At 44.5% G+C, this 19,059-nt stretch overlaps 3 protein-coding genes across 5 annotated transcripts, besides 3 other annotated features; all 3 read right to left on the bottom strand.

Annotated features, from left to right (window-relative positions):
* Positions 1 to 5,506: 5,506 nt before the first annotated feature.
* Positions 5,507 to 5,645: a mobile genetic element.
* A 2,956-nt stretch (positions 5,646 to 8,601) lies between these two features.
* Positions 8,602 to 8,848: a mobile genetic element.
* Positions 8,849 to 11,387: 2,539 nt separating this feature from the next.
* Positions 11,388 to 11,442: a mobile genetic element.
* Positions 11,443 to 11,552: 110 nt separating this feature from the next.
* On the bottom strand, positions 11,553 to 12,200 carry msopa (male-specific opa containing gene). 2 transcript variants are annotated; one of them, NM_001275274.1, is made up of 1 exon: positions 11,553 to 12,200. In NM_001275274.1, exon 1 carries the CDS (start codon positions 12,085 to 12,087, stop codon positions 11,836 to 11,838), a length of 252 nt encoding a protein of 83 aa, NP_001262203.1. In that variant the 5' UTR covers positions 12,088 to 12,200; the 3' UTR covers positions 11,553 to 11,835. The 2 variants fall into 2 exon arrangements, with proteins under 2 accessions (NP_001262203.1, NP_524859.2); NM_080120.3 differs by having other exon boundaries at positions 11,736 to 12,112.
* Positions 12,201 to 14,365: 2,165 nt separating this feature from the next.
* Sfp79B (Seminal fluid protein 79) lies at positions 14,366 to 14,598 on the bottom strand. The gene has a single exon (NM_001170024.2). It carries the CDS (start codon positions 14,579 to 14,581, stop codon positions 14,474 to 14,476), a length of 108 nt encoding a protein of 35 aa, NP_001163495.1. The 5' UTR covers positions 14,582 to 14,598; the 3' UTR covers positions 14,366 to 14,473.
* A 2,834-nt stretch (positions 14,599 to 17,432) lies between these two features.
* RpLP0 (Ribosomal protein LP0) lies at positions 17,433 to 19,053 on the bottom strand. 2 transcript variants are annotated; one of them, NM_001275273.1, is made up of 4 exons: positions 18,994 to 19,053; positions 18,784 to 18,885; positions 18,579 to 18,672; positions 17,433 to 18,504 (listed from the first exon to the last, which is right to left on the bottom strand). In NM_001275273.1, the coding sequence occupies exons 3-4, from the start codon at positions 18,630 to 18,632 to the stop codon at positions 17,605 to 17,607; spliced, it is 954 nt and encodes a 317-aa protein (NP_001262202.1). In that variant the 5' UTR covers positions 18,633 to 18,672; positions 18,784 to 18,885; positions 18,994 to 19,053; the 3' UTR covers positions 17,433 to 17,604. The 2 variants fall into 2 exon arrangements, with proteins under 2 accessions (NP_001262202.1, NP_524211.1); NM_079487.4 differs by lacking the exon at positions 18,994 to 19,053 and having other exon boundaries at positions 18,784 to 18,828.
* Positions 19,054 to 19,059: the final 6 nt, after the last annotated feature.

The raw sequence follows: 19,059 nt of genomic DNA, 5'->3' as shown, positions 1-19,059 counted from the left end.
GACGAAATACATGCAATTTCTTTTGCCAGAAGATAGCACAGCAATACATAAGTAAAACATAATTGAATTCAAATTTGTGCAATCGTAAGTAACTAAGATACAATTATGTACGTGGCTGGTCTGCTCCATTCTCCATTTCTCTCCACTTCAGATCCCTCTGGCCCTCTGACTTTCTCCCCTGATTCCACTAGACCGACGACTGTCAGTCTCGTCATGACTACATTTTGACACACAATTGAAAGGCAGCGAGGACACACGCACACTGCACAGAAATTCACACTCGCACTCACACCAGCACTCACACACCCTCACCAACCCAGGACTCGGAACTCGGCAGACAATGAAACGTAATCACACTAATGGCTCCAGAAGCAATGAAGCGCACGTAATTGGTAAAGAGCTCTCTAGTATGCGAAGCAGGAGTGTTGAACACCGCCAAATGCAGTGTTGTGTAGTGCAACTGTAATACACCGAATCCCTTTCACTCCGATTTCGAAACGGCAACTTAAATTAGAGGCCGCATTCTGGTAAAACGAAATTAAAGTATATTTCTTAAAAAAATTTGATACTTTAAGCAGTCATTTACTGTATCAGTTCATTAGCATAGAAGAAGCTTTAATTATTATAAATATATTTATAGGCGATTGGTTTGATAGCTATGACTGCCAATCAATAATCACAGCTGACTGCTATGTTGTTCCCATCTGTCTCGGAACCATTAGTCTGATGATTGCAATCTACAAACGGTGAAATTTCCTTGAAAATCACTTCAACCGTAGCATATCACCCGTTTCCACCCAATCCGTCCCATCATCCACCCACTAACCGGCAGCACTCGTGCCCAGATCTATTATGTAGAACACGCTTTTGTGTCGCTATATTGGTTAACTTCGGTGGTTGCTTGTCCCAGAGTCCCGCAGTCCTGGCGTTCTGGTGTCTTGGTTGTCCTGGCGTCCTGGAGTCCTGGAGTCCTGAAGAGTTTCGGGTCCCGCTGGGGCTGCCGATGCGTTGCACTTTCGTATAGCATAGTTTTTAGGGCGTAAGCAAAAGTCGTTGGCGCTCGTTACCATTACCAGCACACAACCACACACGCACGCACACCGACGTACAAATGATGACATGTGATGTGATGTGAAGAAACCTGCGCGCCAAAGAAATGCAATTACATGTTACCGTTGCTTTCTCTCCGATGCACGTGTGTGTGTGTTAATGCGAGTGCTGTTGTGTGGGTGTGTGTTTTATTAATGAGTTGAGTTTCAGCTTGAGTTTGAGTTGGGGCTCGAGTTCGACTCCTGTGCTCTGCAAAGTTATGTGCCGAGCAAAGTTTCGACTTTGCAACGGCATATTGAAAAATGATGCAAGTGTCTCCATTCCCTTGCTTTTTAATGCGAAAATAAGCGACTGTCAGTGGGGTAGATGGATTGGAACAACGGCTGGGGGGTGAAGAAGGCCTGCACTTAAAGAAACCGCGAAATGTTGCATTTAAGGGGCTTTTCCTTAAAGTCATAAATTTGGGTATACTTACTGAAAGGTTTCCAATCTGCAATTGTTTACTTATGTACACGTCAGCACATATTATTACTAAATAAACTGTATGCAAGCTGGATGTCAAAGCTTTTTATGCATTTACGGCTAAGCAAACCAACCCAAAATGAATCCTTTGAAGCGCCTAAAGATAATATTTAATTAGAAATCCATTATGGTTGGCTATTATATTTCTAACGATTTTTTCTCAGTGCTCCGGGCCTTGCTGCATTTTGTGATGCGAAAAAGAAGGAGTTTGAGGGCTGATTCAGAAAGTAATGAAAAGTTTTTGCTGCTGCTGCTAGAGAATCTCGAGAAATGTCGTGTGTGGTAAATTAAAAATCAATAACTCATTTGCCAAACGTCGTCAGGCAAAGTAACACAAAAGTTGTCATAACCAATAACGGTAACGATCATCAGACCCGAGATAAGCATCATGTTGAGATAATGGGCTTAAGGTGTGCACTTTTGGAAAGAAAGAGTTATGAACAATATCGAAACAGGTCGGGTTGGGTGGCCATTGAAAGTTGGATGTGGGCTAATGGCATTAACAATTGCACAGGGGGATGGAAAGTTCCTTAACGAGTCGGCTGGCTGATAAAACAAAGAATCAAATAACTCATCATCAGTAGGTAAATTGCATCATGTTATCTGTGAGCTTGTCTTAGATTTGTACTTGAATGAAGCCTGGTAAAAACTGATTTATTTCGATACTTAAATAACTGATTCTGAACTAGGTAGCATCCGTACGAAGCATTTCCCATTTCCTTATTGAATTGACTTTCTTCCCAAATAGGTCGTTTAGACTCACTTAAGTTAGCCACAGTTAGTACATTCTACATTCTAAACAAGCCCGTCAGCAATTATCTGGTAGGCAGCCCAATCACCTTCTCCGAAAGTGCAATCCCCACCATTGAGCACGCCACATTGGTTTGGCCTCCGGACAAATGGAGATAGACGGAGGGATCCAGTGGGATGTGTATCACAACGATCACGTCGCCCAGCTCACTACGCTGCAGAGGAGCCGAAAACCACAGTACTGACAAATAATGCTAATGAGCGTACAAAAACTGTCATTTGCTAACCAATGAACTTCCGTCAATTGGCGTCGAGTGGGCCACAATGGACGGGAAGTGGGTGGTGGTGAAGGGGAGGGGTTTTGGCCGCGTGGTACAAATCGGACGCAATGGTTGCAGAAACGGCGGCGTTTTGGCAAGTGCCTCCAACCAGGCAGACAACCGAATTTCTGTAGCACTCTCCGCTATAATAATAGTTAGTAGGGCAACCGCAGGGCAGAAATCGGGCCGAAAAGGGATGTGCCGGAGACCAAAAGCAGAAGGACACGGCTCCAAGTAGCTGGGCGTTGATTGGACTTTCTCCTGTCCTCGCCGGAGTCTTTTGCTCAGTGCGCTTGCCCGACTGCCGGCGGGCATTTATGTCAGTTTGTCACGATAGGCGATGGAAGCACAGAGATTACCTTGGTTAAGCTTAACAATGGCTCCATGCCATGCCAGACACCAGGATCCACCCCCAAGCCCCCTCTGGCCCGCAGCCACGTCCAGCACCGTCCTCATCCTCGTACCCATCCCCATCCGCATTCACTGCCACATCCTCACCCTTATCCACATCATCAAAATGCAGCGCCATCCAGTGCCTGAGCCCAGAGGCTAACTGGCAAAACGGTCGACGATGTGGCACACTGGTCCACTGCGCTGGTCAAGTGGTGCGAAAAAGATATTACCTGATTAGGAGAGCACTTCCTAGTCATCTAAAGTCAAAAGCTTAACCAACTTGAAGATTCAATTACACAAATTTGAGTATTTAATAGTAACATAAGGCAAACACTTAAGTTTACCTGGCGTGTTATTCTAAGTGCCAAGCTATAACATATCGAAATTTCATGTGATGGTAAATAATTGTGTTTGTAAATACATAACATAGATCACATTTGTAAACTAATTCCGATCGAATAGGTGAACCCAATCTATTTTCACTCAAAGTTCCACTGTCCGTCGACCACTGTTCGGCTCTGGAGTTGGAAAACTAGCAAAACGTTTTGGGCTCGCGTGCAGAGCTGTTGAATCGCATTAAAATCAGTTTGCTGCATCTTCACTGACTGCAGTTTTCGGGGCAAGGACAACACCGTTATGCCACTGCGAATGGGGAAAGGGGAACGGAAAACGGGGGCCTAGCTCCTCGCCTTCTTGCTCGATTGGCTGCTGTCAGCAGCATTTTATGTTAATTTTCATTAGCACTGCCAGCGTCGCTGGCTCTCTCTGCCTGGGCAATTTGTATGGAAAGTGAATTTGAAACTTGGTTACCCGCGCCTGCACTCCCACCACTCACCTCCCCCCGTCCCCACAGCCCATTGCAAAAAAGTGTGCCAACGGGCAAACTCAATATCTGGCCACTGCATGCGGAGAAAAATGCATATGTCACAGGCCATCAGATGGGGTTCGTTTTGTTCGGCAAAACTACAATTGCCAGATGGTATTTTAATTTGTTTTGCATTGTTACACAATAATCTTTTAAATATATTTCGAACTTTTTGAAACAAGCTAATGGACTTTATGATATATGTACACATGTCAACGGAATTCATTCCTTCCTTATTCCTTAACCTAGTTTGTTTAATTACAAAGTGGTTTAAACATCGAACTGTTTTGTACAAGAAATTGAGATATACATAGTATGCATCTTTTGTAATGATATAACGACTCAAGTGTTTTTTTTTTTTCAGAAAGGTAACTAGGTATTGATTTTTTACCGTGACTGTATCTTTCTGCGTGTATGTGTATGCGCTGCAATAAAATTGGACAACAAATTATTTTTCAATTAGCCATGCTGGAGTTTTCGCTGGGCGGAGGATGATGAGGTGGAGGGGGGATGGAGGACCGGAAACTCAGCGAGATGAGCTCGTAAAAACAATAAATGCAAAAGTGTGTCCCCCCTTGTCTGCCACCCGACTTCCGTTCTTTTCTATGACGTTATGGCAATTGTAGCAATTGTGAGACTTAAACGGCAGGCACAAAACATAAAATTTGAAATGACCTTTCTGGCGTTTTAATGCCAGAAGAGCTAAAATCTTCATCTCTCCGTGTTTGAAGACTTTCAAGGTGTTTCGTTGAATGTAAATACATTTAAAACCCACTGGAAAATACACCAAACTTACCTTGCACATATGTCTTTTGCAGCCCAAGAAGTTTTCCACCCCATTTTCTCGGTGTTTGTGCCATGGCACTTATCCATAAGCACCCACATTAGTTGTGAAACACGCGCTTGATTTAGCACTTCATTTGTTTGATGATTCGTTCCTTGATTTCGGCTGGCCATTAGGCAATCATCGCGTCATCATCTTAATGTATTTCCATAAATTTGGCGATAATAATTAAACGATAGCGCAGCCGAGGCCATGTCAAAGTTCATTAATGAAGCTACCCCGCGTATCGATGCACCTCTCGCCCCCCCCCGCCCCCTCACATCATTCGATCGCTGTTTATGGCTACCTAATTACAGCAATCAGGAAAACGAAACGAAATGAAATGTAATGAAATGAAATGAATCGAAAGCAAGACAGCAGCAGTCGAACTATTTTCCCACAGTTGCACCACACACGAAACTCGAATGTAGTTGACGAAATAATTTTCACTTATTACTAATTAGTGGGCCCATGTGCAAGTCGGTGCAGTTAGAGTGGGTTTTATAGGCCTCCTATGTGCCGCTTGCTTCATTAAGCTGCATTTTCAGGCCAGTCAGCAACAGAATCGGCATAATCGAGAACATCCATTACGCGGCCCACACATCCACAGTGTGCATTAACTAATGAAAATCGGTGCATGTTGGCGGGATAGAAGAGAGAACGTGAGCGGCCGTGATCGGTTCAGTTCAAGGGTAACGTCGATATTAGAACACATGTTGTGCTGCGAATTACAATACAACTGTGTCAACTGTGTTTTTTCCGTTGGACTGTATTCCATATATAAAAACGCTATTGTCGAGTTCCTCGACTATTAGATACCCTTTGCCCAGCCACAGGGATTACAATGGACAAATTTCCAAAAATTTGTTTGGCATATCGATAGAAATTGGCAAAACAAGTAATATAATTGAAAAATTAAAATTTTTTTCAAATGTGTGGATCGCGTCAATGGTTCTCAAGAGTCTGCATGTGTTCTTTTTCTCAATTTTGTAAATTTGGTAGTTCTCGGGAGCATTGCACATCATTATCATAAGGACGGACAGGAGGACATGGTTAAATCTACTCGGCGAGTGATCAAGAGGGAACCAATGGGGAACCAATCTTGTATACCCTTTATAAGCGTTTTTCTTTCCTCCAACGAGGCCCCACTGTACTGATTAATATACAGACAGATGTGCGTATGTGTGTAAGTGGCACTTGACTTGTTCGACATAAACATGAAAATGATGATGTCACATTTGCACAATTGTGCGTACAGCAACGGCAGCTGCAAAAACAACAAAAACACCGTCCTTAGGAACGGCCGTAATTGTTATTGTTGTGGAAGCTTCGGTAGTGCAAGCACCACCCACTCGGCACCACCCGCACACAGATCCCAGATCCCAGATCACAGAATGCCGCCCCCATTTACCATCCTGTGTGTACTTAATGTGCGTAGTAGATCGGGCAAGCGTGAATCTGTTGATATGGCGATTAAAAATTGAACTGCCAAATAAAAAACGACCGTGCTTCGATGTGTGAGTGTTTTAAACAATGGCAGACAGAGGATTTTATTTTTTGCATCGCCGTTTTTTCTGTGCAGTTGCCGTGTCCTTTGCGTCTTTGTGTGTGTGTGTGGCTGTTTGTGTTTTTGGCATTGGACAGAACAGGCGCCATCGGCGGCGGTAAAACAAAAGCCGATTTTCAGTTGAAAAGTTTAATTGAACAATGATAATGTTGGGCGGCGTTTTTTTACCACCGGCAACCAACCAAATGCCGGCGCACAAAAACAATCAAACGAAAACGTATGAGTATGTTCACACACACGCACACATGGGTGTGCATAATGGCCGAGCACTTTGCCATCACAACAAAGCAAATTGGTTAAAAGCTGAGCCAATATTGCGATAGATTAAAGATCAAGCGGCGCGATGAACAGTCACGCCAATATCGACACTAATCAGCCCTCCGGAGTGCGGAGTCCTTCGGCACCAGCACCATCACTTAACAACACTCAGCATTCTGTCATTATTTCCCCGACACTCGCGACTAATTTGGCCCCGAGGCGCATTAACTCCATTTAAACTTATAGTCAAAGTTTCAGAGCGACCGAAACGAACTCTGAAATCAATTCATTGCATTTCCATTTCAGGGAGTTGTCCGAGTGCGAGCCTTATGCCAACATAATTCCAATCGAGCGCGGGAACTAGAGTGCAACTCGAGTCACTGAAAGAAATGACGCTGGGTTTGATCCGAGTTTGATAAAAACATATTAAAGGTGCGGGGCCAAATTTGTTCTAAGAAATTAATACGAGAAACAAAAATGTACGTCATTGGCAGCATTATCTTGCGATATCTAAGCACTAGAGTGTCACAAAAGTAGCAAACAAAATCGAAATTACTTGAAAAATTCTCCACGGCTTTGAATATTTATCTAAACGATCTATACATTTTCAAATGCATACAGTACTGTATTGGATTGTGACTTCAATGTCCTTTAAACTCTGTAACCCTTTTGTTCGCAGTGCATATTTTTTGGAAGTGACGAGTCTCGCCCCGAGGACATTCCGGGCACTCGCTGTGATTGTTGAAAGTTCTTCGGGGAGCGGCCGGAAAAGCCTGCGTCGGTTAGACGCCCTTCCCCTGTGAATTTCCCGGCGGGGAGCTGATCTCAGTCCATTTGTTTGGCTTTGTTGCTGCCACAACAATCGGAATGCAGGGCGATTCTGGGGCGGGAATCCAGCTCAGATATCGTCCAGCTCTAGTTGAATAAAATCTATTCCTCTCTGCCGCCTCGCCTGTATGTAAATACATAAATATATTTATGCATTAATTACGAGCTTACAGTGCAGATGACACACGCAAGTTGGGGGAGGTGGGCAAATATGACAAAACAATAATGAAAGCTGTGACACGACTAATTGCCTGCGGCGTTTGCCGTCTGCTCGAGTTTCGCTCGCCCAAACTCGGCGAATTTGTAATTGAAATAATGCAATTTCCGTTACTCGTTTCAAATACATTTTACAGGAAATCTCAAAGGGCTCCTCGACATTTGCCCCACCCCGTGTATCTGAACCCTCGACCCACGACCTCGCTAAAAACTTAAACCAAAATTCATTAAAACTTTGCATTGTTTCCCCATCAAGTTCAGTTTCTCTCTCGCTCGCACACGCGCTCTCTCTCTCCCCCTCTATTTCTGTGCCAGTGTGTGTGTGAATCTTATTTGAATAGGTATCCGTATCCATTTTATTGTTTATTCTAGACTTTTGGTATAAGCATGTCGCGACTAATTCCAATTAATTCAGCAGACAAATATCCTCGAACGACGGAAGCGCAAAACTTGCAAACTTCCGAGCCGCCCGTAACCACCCACCCCGCACCCCCCTCGACACACGAATTGCTGAGCATGCAACTTGGTTGGGCAGGATGGGCAGGAATTGTCGGAAAGGGGGAAGGGGTTTGAGGAACGGCCTGGACTCTGAGCTTTTGGCTTCGGCTTTGGCTAGTTGTATGCCATTGATTTCTGTTGTTGTTGGATCAGCTCATGTTGGCGTCATTGTTGTTGGTGTTGTTGTTGCCAAGGTCGTTCTCGGTTGCAAGGCGGAACAAACAGAGAAACCTGAGTGTGATGCACAGTGGTAGACACTCACAAATGACAGGCTATTCGATAGTAATGCAAAAATGCAAATGAAAATCAAATCAAATCTTAAGTTCATAATTTTAGAAAACCGCAAGCAAATTAACCAATGCTAACTAAAAGATATTTGAAAACAATCATTTCACTTTTTAAGCATTAAACACAACCATATAAATACTTAGGATTTTTTGAATTAAAGCTTAACATCTTACATTCCAAATTTGTATTTTTTAGAGATGCATTCAATGTATTTTATCAGTGATAGAAAATACAAATTACTTACAAACGAGAGAAATGATAGAATCCCATGTAAAACACTATAACTTTTTCCAAATTATATGCATTACAACGTTCGTCATAATGATAATTAGTTTGACTCTGTATGTAGCATATAAGTTTAAAAATATACCTAAGAAAATCATTGTCAAATATCGTAAGCAAAAAGAACACGCACCTTGAAAATAATGTCAATGAGAATATTCAACAAGGAAATAATATTACCTTATACCTTATAGAAAATACAACATAAAATATTCTTAGAAATATACAAAAAACCATACAATCATATTTAATAACTTTTTTTATCCATTCGAAAACTTCTATCTCATTTTTTTTTACAATATTTTTTATGATATTCGCTAGACTTTACATTTACATTAAGTCGGTCCCTTAAATTGACCGGCTAAAAAACAAACACAAACTAAAAATAAACCAAATCAGAAGTGACAGTACGATCCATTAACAAAACCGTTTTGGGGGAAAACTTGTTCGTTGTAGCTACATTGTTCGATTTAACTAAAGCTAAAGATTACATATTATTATCAAAGGTATCAAATTATATTTTACAATATAATATTTTATCAAATTATGGACTTTGGAACACGAAATAGAACATTTTTGAGCATTTATCACCACTGTGCCAGATAATCAAATTGACGAAAATGCGAGCAGAGCGAGAGGGCAAATCGGAAACATTCAGAACCTGAATCGGAGTCCTGAAGTTCTAAGAGTCCTGCCCCAGCATGTGTGCATGTGTAAAATCAGCTTAAGGACCCTCCCTACCCCACCCCTTAATCTCAGACCCTTTCTAGGCTGTGTGCGAGTGTACTTGTGTGTGTGTTTCGGTTGGCAACTCGGGGTTTATTTAAGCAAGTAGAAAGTTTTGGCTTGCAAGATTTACCTTCTGCCAGTGGAAGACAGCTAAAAACTTCTTTTTGCAGCACCATTGACTTTTGTATTTGTTACAATTTCTTCGGGTAATTCAGATTTTAGCAATCTGCAACGTGCAACCTGCCGCAGCCAGCTTCCTAGCTTTTTCCTTTCTCCCTCGGGCAGTCTGTCTGTCTCAAGGATTTTCTCTTTTTGCTGAGTTCGAGTAATTTGTTTGTGCCCAAAATGCTAAGACGCTGAAATGAAACCCACACAGATTCTACTTAAGTGTAAACAAACAAGCGGAACTCGAAAATAGAAGCAGGATTATTGGCCCCCAGCTACATAGCTACATGTAGATTTGTAATTCTTCCCCTGCTTATACGAACAGCTTTATCTTATCATAATATTGTGGCCTAACGAAATCTACATATTTTTATAAAATACATTGAATGGATTAATTAAACGAAAAGTTTAGTGATACTGGCTTGGGAAATCTATAAAGATCGGAAGACTGAAATCTTCAAAGAAAACCATCCGACTTAATTTGCATACTCAAAACACGCTTATGCAGCAAATTCATTAAGCCATATCCATGCTCATTAGATGTTCAAATAACTTTCAGATACTTTGAGGGCAAACACGGCCAAAAAGTTCCTGGCCTGACGGATAACATGGCCAAGGGTTAATTGGCTGCAGTCGGGCCGAAAAGTGAATGAAAATGGCTGGGACGGCAAATCTCGTTTGGATGTTAATCATTACTTGGCAAGGCAATTAATTAATGTGAGCTATTTATACATTATGCATGCGCCAGATACAAATGTATCTGTATCCGCATCTGCCTATCAGCACACACTCAGTTTCCTTGGCTGTGGGAGGGCGACTGGAAAATGTGCTGAGCCAAGCTGTCAGAGAGTTTGGTCATATTTGTTTTTATTATTATATGCATATGTTGACATTTACAAAGCCAACAGAAAGCGGAAGCGGGAGATGGGGAGGGGTTATATCAGCTTGTGCAAATAACTTTTTCTATCCATGATCCATCAGCAAATGCAATGGACCACAAAGTTTTCCTCGGCAAAAACAAGATTTTTTGGTCCCAACCCTCAGCACCCCCAGCCACCTAGCATCCGAGCCTTGAAGCCTCCACCACGCCACCGAAACCATAAACCAAACACAGTAAAGACATTTAAACAAATCAAGCAATGAAGCTAAAAGTCTGTCAACCGTATCACACATGAGACCCCTCGTCGTCCCGAACCCAAAGCGGAATCCTTCATTTGGCCCAAAAATGCCAGAGCTTCGAAAGGGTTAACAGCACATGGGCCGCGGGAGGGGTGGTGCAGGCAACATCATACTGGTTACTGCTGTCTTAAGTGATGAATATCTGGAGAGAATTCGGATGCGCTTTAATGGATAGATTGCGTTAGAAGAACTAGACCTCTGGGACCAGGCAGTAACGCAGAGTTGAGTAGGCAGAAGTGTAACGCTTCATATAGGGGTTACTATTTTATTGTTAATTCGGAAAACAGATGTTTCGTTACTCTACTTGATTGACCGCCAAGCGGAATCAATCGAATTAAAGGAGTAATTACCAACCCTAGCCCAATGCACTAAAATCACAATTTATTGAATACTTTAGTTCCAGTGCCAATTATGCATTTGACAAAACGGTGAACTAGTAAATTGATTTTCTTTCGAATCTAAAGAGTTCTTTATAGGTCCCATGGTCGCTATTATCGCTATAATAACTGTAGTAAATATGACATGAATTTTTGTTGACCCTAAAGTAGTTAATCCATTGTTTAAGTGGATGGTTTCACAAAAATAAGTTCCAGCTTTCAGGCCTTTTAAGTAAACCTTAGTTAAAAAATCTAAAACGAAGTAGAAGTGAAATACAAGACAGAGCGATAGAGTCTAGTAACGCGACTATCAGATGCCCTTTACTCAGCTACATGCAGAGTCAGCATTACAAGCACTACACTGCTTGGTGGATTAAATTGGGAGAAATACCCAGCTTGTTATTTAAATAATTTTAATAATAATGCACAGTTTTGCCGTTTTAAGTATAAAAGACTTAGTTTAAAAACCTAAAGCGAAGTAAAACTGAAAATCAATACAAAGCGCTGGAGTGCCGCGACTATCAGATACCCTTTAAAATCCGTGTCAGAGAGATGATGTTCTGCGAGTTCTACAACAAGCAGTAAACTGCTTGTGTATATTGAAGTGAAATAAATACCTCACATTGCGACGCAAATGAAAATAATTTATTAACGCAGTGCGTGTAATATGGGTGTACCAATGGGTTCTTAAATCAAGATTGTGGCCTCCTTCCTTTCGAAGAATTTTATCCAATGGTTATGACGTTGTGATTGACATTTTTCTTTCTACCGGAACCACCCGCTGGAGCGGCTTGAGGTGCTGCAGCTGGTGGTGCTGGTGGTGCTGGTGGTGCTGCTGCTGCTGCTGGTGGTGCTGCTGCTGCTGCTGGTGGTGCTGCTGCTGCCTCTGGAGCTGGCAGATTTGCCGGATCTTCCTGTGGTCTGGCCAAGGCCACTGCGACCAGGACGAACAGCACGGCGATCTGTATGAAGTTCATGGCGAGTATGGTATGAAGGCCAGGGCGAAAGCGGTGGGGCCCTTTATAGCTCTCACTGATCCGGTGGAGCCAATAGGTGGAACCAATGCAAATCGTATGTCTGGCGATGATCTCGCTCGTGGGACAGATTCGGCTTCCAGCCGGTCTGTGGCACAATTAAATTATACACAGTAATTTGTGTAAGTGGAAACATTTTACATGACATTTAAGCTTGCGTTCCCTGTTGCCTGTGGTTGTCTGGTGGTTGCTCCAACCCGAAAGATACACCGCACACATGAAAGATATACACACTGTATAGAGGGGTGTGGGGAAGGGCTTTGCACTTTATCTACTGGGGCGGAATATGCCGCGTTCAGTTCTCACTTTGAGCTTATTTTTGGGACCCCGCCCCTCCCACTTTCCATCGACCATCCCGCTACACCCGGCAAACTTTCCACGCAACTGCAATAGTGTAAGTAGTCTCGGGGGATGCGAATATTTGGGGCGGAGGAGAAGAGGGGGCGGGGCACTCCCTCAATGCGGTCGTGTAGTCAACTTCAACTTCACTTAAAATCCTTTTTGCCATTACGTTTCGATGCATATGAGGTTTTGTTTCGGAAGGCAAGTGCTGCTGCTCCTGCTCCTACTCCTGGTCTCGTTGGTTGGTTGGCCCTTCGACCCGCCCTGAGCTTATTTATAATTTAGATTTGGCAAAAACTTTTGCCAGGTTGCATTTCCAACCATCCGAGTGGGTGAACTTTACTCTTATGCAAATGACACACTCACACACACACCTCGGCTCGATGTCATTCACAAAGTTCCACCTGCTACAGATCGAGTTTTTCGGCCCAGGCCCGGAACGAGGAGTAGTCATTATGGCCTATGATTATGGCTATTAGAGTGCAGATGTGCCTCGACTGCGCTCTATGCGTCGGTCACCTGGCTCCGGATCATCTTCCTTCTCCGCGAGCCGCGAATTCGACCGAGTTCAGCTGGAAAAGACATTTATATACGAGTTTATCTATGGGGCGGCAGCAGTTCTAAGCACCAGAAAATAAACACACTTTTAACAGCTTTATCAAAGCCGAAAAGCCTCCTGCCCATATAACCAACGACGGCCAAAGACAGTTGGCAAACTTCGACCAATAAAAATTAAAATATTTAAGCAAAGCGTAAAGATGCAAAGCTGCGCAGTAAAGAAAGATACATGACCCTGTGCAAACTCCACGAGGAATACACCAACATGAAACTGGATGGCTAAACAATATCGAATAATTAAACAGATTTCCCAGTGGATAGTATTCTTCAGTGGTGTTTTACATTTTAGGTTTCTGATCTATATTTATCAGGGAAAACCATAAGTGAGAACTTTTAAAACACACTCTCTATTTGTTTAATCATTTATGATCTTTTTTATAATACCATATGACCATATGTCATAATACCATTCTGCAGGAGTACTCACTATTGTTCTCAGTGTGGGATCAGCACAGAGCTCTCAGCTCCGTTGCGGGTTCTATGGCAGATTAAAAATTCCACACAACCTGGGTGGCGGAATGAGGATGGGTGGCCTGCGGACCGAAAGTATCATTGCAAAAGTTTCATTCGCTCCTCTGCAAGAGATTTGGATGCTGCGGTATAAATGCCTGGCGGCGGAGAAGCCCCCTGCCCCTTCATTCGTGCGCTAAGTATTTTCTCAGTTAATTATGCAAGATATACGGTTAAAATTTTGCAATATTACGTGCATATTTCAAATACCCAACGTGAAAATTCCCGCTTTCAGCGTAAAAGCGAGAGCCGTAAAAATGCCTCCAAGGAGCACGAGAGCATCCGAGGGATCCTGGATTCGAAGGATAACGACACCCCCACACACACACGCGCGCGCTCGGTGACAGCTGTGCTGAGATGAAGGCCAAAAGGTTATGCCTCGTACGTGGCAAGGACCGGAGTGCCTCCCTCTCTAGGATGTGGGCTTTGGGTGGCAACTCCCACGGCACACGGCTTTTTAATTGCTCGTTTGGCTTGCAATCATCGCTCGTCGTAACGGGTTTTGTCGTTTATTGTTACCGTTAACACAACCGTTAGCACTGTCCCAAGGAGCCTCTGCGTCTTATTGAAGCATCCCGTCCCGATTTCGAGGCCCCCAGGACGGGATAAGCTTACTTAAAGTGATTGAACTTCAAGTGGGCTCGTGCGCTGATTTAATTCTCTTACAAAATACATCTTATATACTATTTTATTGAATATATTATCTATGTATATTTGAATAAATATAATATTTATTAGTGTCCAGATAAGTCTAAACACCTTCCAAAGCGAACGAACGGACATAACACCAAGTACATTTCCTCACTATTCACAACGAAAAATTACACTTTCAGTTTAATCACATATGTATGTATTTATTTTAAACTTTTCCAATAACGATGTTGTTTTCATTCGTGTTCGTATTCTTCTGGGCCATGGCCAAGGCCGATGACATGAGCAGGACCAATGCGGCTGAAAGGAGCTTCATTCTGAACGAGAAGAGTTAACCAAGCGACCCACGCGTGGCCTTATATAGCCATTCCTCGGACGGCGCTAAGATCGAGCGGAAGGAATCGCGATCCGTATCTAATGCGGCAAGTTGCAGACACCCTCCGATTTTCCGTCGATTAGGCCAGATGCTAAGGCCGACACAAAAGGGGTGTTGTGGGTGGTGCTCGAGTGGGTGGTACGCAGGGTGATTGCTGGGCGAGTTGCTGGCTGAGCTTGCGTTTGCGTGCTGTTGACTGTGATTTATGTGGGGCAGGGCTCCACTTTCGGGCTACCTCAGCGCGAGCTCGTGCTGTTGTTGGCATCTCCAAACATATGCATAGATAAATTATACGCGGTAAGCGCCCCAAATTATTCCCCGTCCGCAACTACAAAACCAGCCTCGGCAAACAGAGCGATGAGCAAACATTTTGATGTGACGAGACTAAATTGAGCATGTTGTGCCGGCGGATGCATGGGCGTAGGGGCGTGGGTGGGGGCGTGGCCTGCTACCCGTGAATGTTTCCCGATCTCCATTATTTCGTTTTTTCGGCTCCCCTTTCGTGCTGTCCTCCCGCCACACCGCCCCACCGCCCCACCGCCCCACTCCAAGGCACATCTCGGAAAATGTTTTTGTATGGCACGTCAGTCAGTTGGAAAATAGATTTCTGTTTCAGTTATCATCTCGGATCCAGCCGGCTGATGCTAACCAAAGTTTCGTCCATTTGCGGGGGTTTGGCTCCCGCTTCAAATGCTCACTGGATTCAACCACTTCATATTTCGCTTTAAAGTGAAGAATATCAATTCCTAGCTGTCATCTAACATTTCGTCAACTTTAGTAAGCAGACCCAAAATAGTTAAACAATCCATGCAGTCTTCTACTAACTGTTGCATGATGTTCAACGAATCTATAATACCATCTTCCCTGCGAGTACCAGGTATCAAAGTGAATGTTTATTTACTTGAGTAACGGGTATCTGAAAGTCGAGACACGCATGCCATACAACATTTAGTGACTGCAGTCCCTGATTACATTTGATATATTGATCAGAACTTTGGCAAAGTAAATCTTTGATCCTTTCGTCGACTAGCTTTTGCCCAAACATATTCACGCGAGTGAAGTCATTTAGAGTTTGCTGGAGCAGTGCGCTGGTAGAATTCACCGGCAGGAACAGGAATCGTTTAAGCCATTCCACAAGAATTAAACCGTTTTGCTCCAAATCTTTTGGGCAAACAAATCACAGCTGAGCGCACAGGAGGGAGGCGAATGGGGGACTTGGGGAGCATGCACGACAGGAGCAAGAGCAGGAACAGTACCAAGAGCAGTATCAAGAGCAAAAACAGGAGCAGGAGCAGCATCGTTATATCGATGGCATTCACATGTTTAGCACACAAACGAAATGCCAGAGCAAAAATATGCATACAAATCTATCTGTGCGCATGGATAGCCGAAATAGAGTCCAGTTTCGGGGGATCCCGGTCGGCGGAGGGGTTTGGCACTTGGACCGGAGTCCTGAACTCGAATCTGAATCTGAATCAGAATCAGATTTCGAATCTGTCGACTGCTCCACATTTTGTTGTGCATGGCAAACATTGCGATGGAGTGTGTGATGTGATGCGATGCGATGTGTGGTATATCGTACATTGTCTGTATGGGTCCCTCGGACCACTCCTTCCGGATTTCCCCGCCCGATCTGCCCCTGCGCAGGCCACCGCATGGCTGCTGTCCCAATCAATTGTCCAAATGTCCAAACTTCATTTATTATGCGCATCACAAAAATTGAAGCAAATCATTTTGCCAATCGCATTTTGATTTCAAATGCCGCTTGCTGAGTGAGTGGCAAGCGGTGGGTGGTGCGGTGGGTGTGGTATCCTGGATGGTGCGGTGGGGCTGGTCAGCCGCCCCACAGTTTATGCTAATTCCTGTGTATATTTGACGCCAGCGGCGCCTGAAATTATGCAATGTCTTTATTAATTTATCTCAAAACCAAATGGGACTCTAACATACCGAATCTAGGGATGACCACGTGACACGCACGTGGTAATCCTTCCGAACGTTAATATAAAATTAAGACACTAAATTGTTCGAGTCTTTTTCTACAATTTAAGGTTTTAAATACAAGGACTGAACAAATTATAGGGAGGGTATAATCTTATAGGATAACCTATGACACGACCCAACTACTTCCGAGGTGGCTCACGATCCCATCTCTGAGGTCCAAAGAGGCCTGCGGAGGATTTATTTTCGTCAGGGCTTTTCATTTCGGTCCGGCTATTTATGCAGTGTTTAACTTGGCCCGCGGCTACTGCTTCCCCAGCTCCCATCTCCTGACCACCCTTCCGCCACCCCCCCCCCCTTGAGCACTCCAGGCGCGACACATCGCCGCGAGGGCGTGGCACTTTCACGCCCCAGTCGCGTAACTCATTTTCGCTCGCCAGACGAGCAGAGCAAGAAATGTGCAGGAAACTGGGAAAAAGGGAAGGAAAGTTTCTTTTGCCGCCACTTGGCACATTCTTAATTTCTTGCGTATTTTGTCAAGACAAATTGAATTTTTATGAGCGTCTCTCCTCCGTCGACGATGTCCTTTGCGAAAAGCAAAAGAAATCGCAAAAGTCGCAGCCGACAACGGCAGCAGAAACTTTAAACTTTTCTCATCTTGTGAAATTCATTTTATCGCAAGTAATTACTTTGTAAATATCCGGATGACCGGGAGCAGCTGCAGGCGGTACCTGCCGTCGCTCGGATATTTAAAGGGAAATGAAGAAAAGTGGGAAGCCTTTGGATTTTGGAGTCCTAATCCCACCATGTCCACCTATCCCGATTCGAGTGCAAGTTTAAAAGACAGTTGAGTGCGCTTTCGAGCAGTTTACAGCATGTTTAATGCAACTCGCCATTGGGTCCGTCAAACCGCGGCAATAATTTGCACATAGAAAACATAACAAAGGGTCTTAGTGGGTAAACGCCGAAAGCGGAAGCGATGGTTCGCGGGCGCCGCAGAGGGCATTCTGCAATCGGGATCCAGCTTAGTCGAACAGACCGAAACCCATATCATCGTCCTCCTCCTCTGATTCGGACTCGGGCTTCTTGGCCTCCTCCTTCTTCTCGGTAGCTCCGCCGGCCGCGGGGGCAGCCGAAGCCGAAGCAGCTGCGGCGAACTTGCTGGGGTCCTTGATGTACTCCTTGATGGTGGTCGCCTCCTTGAACTCCACCTCGGTGGTGGCAGCAATGGCCAGCAGATTCTTGAATCCGTTGGCAATGCTGTGCGGGGCCGAGGCGATGGTGGGGTAGCCCACGGACAAACAAACGGCGGCCAAGTTGGCCACTCCCTGTTGGAACTTGGCGCGCAGATCCTCGGGCTTGATGTCCAGGATCTCCGGCGAAAAGATCGAGCCGGAGTCGTAGACCTGGTTGACAATCAGACCGTACGAGAAGGGCGAGATGTTCAACATGTTGAGCAGTGTCGCCTCGGAGGCGCCGACCTTGTCGCCAGGCTTCAGGATGGGCACATCGTTGATGATTTCAATTGTTCCCTTGGAAATTTTGGTCGGGATGGACAGGGCCTGGAAGAAACTGGTCTTCTCGGGTCCCAAGCCGGTGTTCTGCGCCGGGATGATGACGTGCAGAGGGGCAATAGCGCCGGGACGGGCGGGGGCGCGCACCTTGGACTCCAGCAGCTTGTCGCGCACCTCGGCGAGATCGCCCTTGGTGAACACGAATCCCACGTTGCCCTTGATGTGGGGTAGCAGCTTCTCCAGCTGCGGGTTGTTCTCCAGATGACCGCGGATGGCCTTGCGCATCATGGTGTTCTTGCCCATAAGCACGACGGCCAGTCCACGCAGGCTGGTACGGATGTTCTGCATCTGCTTGGAGCCCACGTTGTCGGCGCCCACGATGAAGCACTTTGGGAACTCATCGAACAGTTCCTGGAGGAGGGATCAGTTAACAGCATAAGCCAGGCGCCAGCTAGTGAGCGAATTCTATAAGGTTCTATACTTACCACAACCTTGATGAAGTACTGAGCCTTCCACGCTGCCTTGTTCTCCCTAACCATTTTAATTGTGTATTAGGGACTCGTCGGGTGAATTTAAGAACTGCGAAAGGCGTGATAACGATTAGTCTTTGCTGGACCACCGCCGTGGAACAGTTATGTACCCGAAAATGCTCGGGATGCAACATTATTCCGAACTTTTAGCAACACTTACCAAAGCACAGACTTTTCGGTTTTCGCTCACAGAACGGAAAGAGTGAAGTTGGCGGCGGCACCCAGTGTGACCGCTTCGATGGCGAATAAGATACCGCACGGTCTGAAAAAATACCAAAACCGGTAAGCGATATGAATATTTTCTATTTTCGAAATGTGTAATTCCTTTTAAAGTACTCAAAAAAGATAGATTTAACAGATCATTAATTACTAATAGGCTAATAGTGCTCCTATACAGCTGCTACGATCGTCAGAATCTCTTCTGTTAACTAACAGT

Source organism: Drosophila melanogaster, chromosome 3L (genome assembly GCF_000001215.4).
Source record: "Drosophila melanogaster chromosome 3L".
NCBI lineage: Eukaryota > Metazoa > Arthropoda > Insecta > Diptera > Drosophilidae > Drosophila > Drosophila melanogaster.
Note: the sequence above shows the minus strand (reverse complement) of the source record. Positions and strands in the feature narration are given on the sequence as shown.

Coding starts and splice junctions, on each gene's coding strand:
- msopa (NM_001275274.1), bottom strand. CDS start 12,087: ATGAACTTCATACAGATCGCCGTGCTGTTCGTCCTGGTCGCAGTGGCC.
- Sfp79B (NM_001170024.2), bottom strand. CDS start 14,581: ATGAAGCTCCTTTCAGCCGCATTGGTCCTGCTCATGTCATCGGCCTTG.
- RpLP0 (NM_001275273.1), bottom strand. CDS start 18,632: ATGGTTAGGGAGAACAAGGCAGCGTGGAAGGCTCAGTACTTCATCAAG. Junction 18,505..18,578: donor AGTACTTCATCAAGGTTGTG/GTAAGTATAGAA, acceptor TCCCTCCTCCAG/GAACTGTTCGATGAGTTCCC.